A 6,834-nucleotide genomic window follows, 5' to 3' on the forward strand; every position below is an offset into this window, starting at 1 on the left:
CCACTGAATTAAAATGAATTAACACTGACCTTACCCTATATAGTGGGACATTATATTAAGTAAAAATGATGAACTTAAAATCTATATAGTTGTACAAACTGACTTAACAAGAATAAAAGAATCAATTAGAATAGTGTGACCACCAGCTTACTTCTAATCTAAAGAAAATGATTTTAACCATATAGCATAAATACTAATCCACTAAAGAAAATGATTTTAACCATATAGCATAAATACTAATCCACCCTGCTCTTTATTATTCTCCATAGAAATATATTCTCATATCAAGATACTCTACCTACAATATAAGAGTATACATAGCCAATGATAGTAAAAACAGGCATGAGTAAATAACATCTTGAAAAAGTATGAACACAGAATCATGCAACAAATAGGGACATATAGCAATTCACACAGACTGAATGGAAAAATCATGATATAGCAAGGCAACTGTCGTGATATGACAAGGCTTAATAGAGGAAATCACTTGCCAAATCATATCAAAAACTGCAAAGGATGGAAAATGGTGAAGAAAATACAGATCCGAAGTATTCTGAGCAATATAACAGGGTTCATTTTTTTTAAACAAGTAGATCTAAGGCTTGAAGAAGGAGATCATAGCTAAACTCATGGTAGACAAGAGAACAATGCAAAAATTGAAGAAAATGAAACATGAAACGAATTGTTACCTTTTCTCTTGAATTCTAGCCCTGATCTTGCCTCTTGCTCTGGATTTCTTTCACCTCTGCTCGGATCTGAGCCCTTTTTCCTTCTTTTTCTTTGCTCTCAGATCACAGATCTCTTTTTGCAATTCTTCAAATTATCGTGCTTAGCGTTGCCGCCATTAGAGCTTTGGATTGCGGCTCTCCGATTGAAGATCAGATCTCGGAGAAGATGAGCTAAACCGCACAGATCTAAGAATTTTTAAAAAAAATAGAGGACGAAGTTAGGGTTTGAACGGATTTTTCTTTCTTTTTCTCCTTTCTCAGATCTGGAAATCGACTCCCTCCTCCCTCTTTCTCAGATCCGAATTTCTTCTTTTAAGTTTTAATTTTTCTCAAGCTCCTTTGATTTCTCTCAAATTCCCCTCTCTAATATCAAAGGAATTGGCCGAAGTTCAGGTAGGGTTTAAGAATGGCAGAAACAAAAATTGGTAATAACTAGAGCTAATCGAAAGGAAGAAAACAGATAAATGAATGAAGAATAATCTGACCGGAGCTCCGGCAAGCTCACCGGAGAAGGAGATCGGAGGAGAAAGGTTAGGGTTAGTAGATTTAGGGAAATCTCGGTTTCTCTTTCATTAGGGTTTGACACAAAGGTATAGACAAAAGCCTAAGGCTCTACAGAAGAATAAGGAAGATGAAGACCGAGAGGATATCGACCGGAGCTTCACCGGATTTTCACCGAGGAAGAGGATCGGAGAAGAAAAGAAAAGAAATGTTAGGGTTCTATATGCAGAAAAAAACAGATCTAGGTTTCTAAAAGGTATGGCTGAGAAAGAAGAAGATGAAGATAGAACAAGGTAGAAAACTTGACCGGAATACGATCGGAATACAACTGGACTTGGCCGGAGGTCAGCCGGAGAAGGCGATCGGAAAATATGGGTTCGGGTGAGATCTGTTTTTCTCCCTCTCTCTCTGCGAAAATATTCTCTTTTTCCTCTTTTTTTTTAAATGAGGAAAAACATGATATTTATAGAAATTTAGGCATTTGATATCGGCACTCCATTTGATAAGCGCACACATGCGCGACCCCAGCTGGCTAATGCACCCTCCCCACGCTTGATAACTGCACTAACTCCATTTGTCTTTTCCGAATTTTTTTATCGGATTTTTCTGAAATTTTGCAGGGGCTTTTCCGAGGTTTTAAGGCTTTTAAAAATGTATTCAAGGGTATTTAGGGGCTTGATTTGACTTGGATTTTTTCTAAAATACAAGGATTTTAGGGGAAAATGAAAATTTAGCGGGCCACCCTTCATTGCACTATACACATTCTCTCAGCCTTTTTGCTAGGCAAATGAGCTCCGATCTTGATGAAATTTTGCAGGGGGGAAAATAAAGCCTTAATCAAGCTTAGAGTGAAGTTTAGAACCCTAATGCTGAGATTCGGATGGATTTGGCACGAACCGGGAAGGTTTAGGGCTTAGTCAAAATGGGGTGTCTACAGATGCCCCTCTTTGGCAGAGCGTGCTTGTCGCGCGAATGTCAAAGTTGAACAGACGTCACATTTTGACTAGCCCCAAAATTGATTTAGAGAACAGGATGGAGAAAATGACTTGGTGAAGGTTGGATTATTAGAGGTTTGGTTTGTTAGGAATGTTGTTTTTTTTTGTTCAGAGGCAGATGGTTTTATGCTCAGAGGCGAGTGGTTTACGCACGGAGGTTGAAAGGTTTTAGCTTAGATGCTAGTGAATTTTAGCTCGGAGGCCTGAGTTTTTGCACAGAGGCTTGTTTCTATGTTCAAAATCATGGTTTTATGCTCAGAGGCGAGGATTTATGCTTGGAAGCAAGGATTTATGCTCGGAGGCCAAAATTTATACTTGGAAACAAAGTTTTATGCTCAGAGGCAAGGATTTATGCATAGAAGCAAGGATTTATGCTCGGAGGCAGGGTTTTATGCTCGGAGGCAAGGATTTATGCTCGGAGGCAATGATTTATGCTCGGAGGCAGGGAATTATGCTCGGAGGCAGGGAATTATGCTCGGAGGCAGGGATTTATGCTCGGAGGCAGGGTTTTATGCTCGGAGGCAAGGAATTTATGCTAGGAGGCTGGGAATTTATGCTCGGAGGCAATGATTTATGCTCGGAGGCAGGGTTTTATGCTCGGAGGCAAGGATTTATGCTCGGAGGCAATGATGGTTTATGCACAGATGCAGATGATTTAATTTGAATGCTTGGTTTATTTATATTTTATGGATAGAAACTCCACTGGGGATTATGAGATAGATTTTTCAATAAGAGGATAAGAAAGACTCTCAGAGGAATTTGACTAAAACTCTACTGAATCTCTTCTTATCTTTATTTAATGAAAGTAATTATCTCAATTATCAGAGTTCACTTGATATCTTTTATAACCTGAACAGGTTATAAAAGATGCCCCTAGTACAAATTTACTTCCATGACAAATTCATAGGAGAACAAACATAGGGAACATTGTAGAAAAGGTTTTCATTTCCTGAATTTTTGAAGTTACAAATCTTTTCAAATACAACAGACTGAATCGGATAATCTTCTTCTCTTTCTGTCCGCTGCCAATACTTCGAATGGTCTGAGTACTATCCTTCTGAACTCTGCTCTGCTCTGTATTACTTTCGAGAATCTACAACCTCATCATTTTTCTATCACTCCAACCTTGGAGAGACATTGACCACACAGGACTCCCCACACAATACCTTGGAGTTTAACCTTGACTTTGACAAGGACTGAACTGTGGCTAACAACAAAGGAGGACTTCGACCATGACTTGGATTCTAAGAGAAACTGAATCTGCTTTTCAGCCTGATAAGTATTTTAAAATGGTATAGTCTACCACTTCTTAGAATCTTTTAAAAACCGTATTTAAAGGTGTTTCATTCCTTTTTTCAGGTTTTCCGTCATGGTTATTATCCCTTTGGTTTGCTTAGTCTTAACTCCTTAGCTTATAGAGTGTCAGAAGAATCTCTACTGGCGCTTACTCAGACTTCAGAGTAATGCCTCAGAAGAAATAAAAGTCTTGCTGGCATTCAGAGGTTTTATCTTTTTGAAGTCACTGCCATGACCAAATCACCTTTTCAGGTTTTTGATTTGGCGGACCGCCTGCATTATATTTTGCCTGGACTGTCTGCCCTTGCAGATTTTCCATCCAGCAGGCTCTGCTCCTTGATTTTTGCCTAAGCCGCCCTTTCGGGTTTTCAACTTAGCAGGTGAATGACCCTAATTTTTGCCTAGACTGCCCTTTCGGGTTTTCAGTCTAGCGGGTCTAAGACTCCATCATTTTTTCTTTCTTTCTGTTTCTCTACAAACCTGGACCTAAAATACACCAGAAGGACTTTTAGGTAGGTTTGGGTTCAAACAGGTTAAACTTTTGGTTTGTTTATGTATTTAACCGAATCTGGCCCTCCAGACTGCCTACGTATCCCCAAAGAAAATGGGAATCAGGTCCGCGTAGTTCGCCCATTTTTGGGATTTCAAGGATTTTTTGTTTTTTTTTTTTTTTTTTTTTCATATTTTCAAGGATTTGAAAGATTTGAAGGATTTGAAAAATTTGACCGAACCCGAATTAATCAGGTGGCCTACGTATCCTGTAGAAAGGAATCAGGTCAGAACGTAGTTCAAGCTTACTATCTTTTATGACGCAAGTCATAAAAGATGCCCCTGGTTTGTGTTTGTCAAGAAAAAGGGATTTTTTTTTTTTTTTTTATATAGGCCCAAAGGGTTTGCAAACGGTATTTTGACTTTTGGGTTGTTAGCTTTTGGCTCTGATCGATCAAGGATGGCCTCCTGGTGTATTTAAGCATAGTACTTCTTTAGTTGATCCAGGTTTGTAGGTTCTGTTAATTTTTCACCATTTTCATTGAGGAGTCTTACGGCTTTTCCAGGCAGGACTTCATCAACAATGTAAGGACCAGACCAGTTTGGCCTGAATTTTCCTCTGGGATCGAACACCGGTGCTCGATAAGATTTCAAGACGAGATCTCCTGGTTTCAGGTCTCGAACCTTGACTTTCTTATTGAATGCCCTTTCGATTCTTCTCTGATACCCTTGGATGTGGTATAAGGCTCTGAGCCTCTTTTCATCAATCATCTGCAATTCATCATGTCTGGCTTTGGCCCACTCAGACTCTGGCAGATTCGCTTCCATCATAACTCTTAAAGACGGGATTCTCACTTCAATAGGGAGGACTGCTTCCATTCCGTAAACTAGAGAGTACGGAGTCACACCTGTAGAGGATCTGATCGACGTCCTGTAAGCCCACAAAGCATACGGGAGTTTATTCGACCAATCTTTATAAGTTTCAGTCATTTTGCTGATTATGACCTTGATATTCTTATTTGCCGCCTCTACAGCACCATTTGTCTGCGGTCTGTAAGGAGATGACTTGTGATGCTTGATTTTAAATTCTTCGCACAGGTGCACTACCTCTTTCTTGAAGTGAGATCCATTGTCAGAAATCAACTCATGAGGTACTCCATATCTGCAAATGATGTTTGCACGGATGAACTTCGCAACTGTATTGGAAGTTATGGAAGCATATGAAGCAGCTTCTATCCACTTCGGGAAATAGTCAATGGCCACCAAGATGTACTCGTGCCCACTTGACGACTTAGGATAGACTTTGCCAATGATATCAATCCCCCATACTGAAAATGGCCATGGCGAGGTCATAGAATGCAGCTCTGACGGAGGCACATGAATAAGATTCGCATAGACTTGGCATTTATGACATTTCTTCACAAATGCGAAACAATCTGTTTCCATTGAGGGCCAATAGAAACCGAGTCTAAGGATCTTCCTTGATAGCATTTTACCATTCATGTGAGGACCACAAACACCTTCATGTGTTTGTTCTATGAGCTCTGCAGCCTGATCTTCATCAACACATAGAAGCTGAATCCCATCAAAGGATCTTCTGTACAATTCTTCACCACAAATGATGAAGTTAGCGGCGAATCTCTGAAGAGTTTTTCTTTCTTTGCTGGAAGCTTCAGGGGGATGCCCCTTGCCTGAAATGAGATTTCGGATATCAGTATACCACGGTTTTCCATCTGGACATTGCGCTGATATTTCAATGGCATTTACATGCGCTGGAGCCCATTGCGACCTCACAGCTAAAGGCTGGACCTCCATTGTCTCAGAAATATCCAACATCGAGGCTAAGGTAGCCAAGGCGTCTGCAAAATGATTCTTGGTTCTCGACAGATGGGTAAATGAAATACTCTTGAATTTCTTGGCCAGAGATTCGAGATAGAAATTATACGGGATCAATTTTGATTCTCTTGTCTTCCAATTACCATTGGTTTGACAAATTATCAGAATTGAATCTCCAAATACATCAATCTCTTGGACTTTCAAAATTAAAGCTGCCTCAAGTCCTGCGATACAAGCTTCGTACTCTGCCATGTTATTTGTACATTCGAATTGTAACTTGATGGATATCGGGATGTATTCTTTCTTGGGAGATACAAGCACTGCTCCTATTCCTTGTCCTCGATTGTTAACGGCTCCATCAAAGTACATTGTCCATCTGGTATTTGGAATTTCTTCTTCAAGTTCCATGATTTCTTCATCAGGAAACTCAACTTTCAGAAAAGCATTCTCCTCAACAGGAGCATCAGCTAACTGCTCAGCAATAACCCGTCCTTTGACAGATTTCTGAGTGACGTATGTGATGTCAAACTCAGATAACAATAGCAACCACCTTGCAGTTCTTCCTGTAAGGGCGGGCTTCTCGAATAAGTACTTCAACGGATCCATCCGTGAAAGCAAAAATACCTTATTCGATAAGAGATAATGTCTAAGTCTTTGAGTCGCCCAGACTAATGCTAGACAAGTCTTTTCCAAGAGAGTGTACTTTATCTCGTACTCTAGCATTTTCTTACTGATGTAGTAGATAGGCTTCTCCTTCTTAGATCCTACATCTTGCTGAGCAAGCATACAACCCATTGCCGTATCTGTGATGGACAAATACATCAACAATGGTTGACCAGGAATCACTGGGGATAAGACAGGAGGTAAAGACAAACATTGCTTGACTTTTTCAAATGCTTCATGACATTCTTCATTCCATTTCTTGGAGGAATTCTTTTTCAATAATTTGAAGATGGGTTCACATGTCATAGTTAAATGAGATATGAATC

General features: G+C 39.8%; 1 protein-coding gene across 1 annotated transcript; it reads right to left on the reverse strand.

The window, feature by feature from the left end:
- Window positions 1–256: 256 nt before the first annotated feature.
- LOC143846526 (uncharacterized) lies at window positions 257–6,214 on the reverse strand. Its single transcript, XM_077354978.1, has 2 exons — window positions 5,777–6,214; window positions 257–298 (listed from the first exon to the last, which is right to left on the reverse strand). Exons 1-2 carry the CDS (start codon window positions 6,212–6,214, stop codon window positions 257–259), a joined length of 480 nt encoding a protein of 159 aa, XP_077211093.1.
- Window positions 6,215–6,834: the final 620 nt, after the last annotated feature.

The sequence above is a fragment of the Tasmannia lanceolata genome, unplaced genomic scaffold (assembly GCF_043159265.1).
Source record: "Tasmannia lanceolata isolate RefF3 unplaced genomic scaffold, GAP_Taslan_0.1 ptg000015l, whole genome shotgun sequence".
NCBI lineage: Eukaryota > Viridiplantae > Streptophyta > Magnoliopsida > Canellales > Winteraceae > Tasmannia > Tasmannia lanceolata.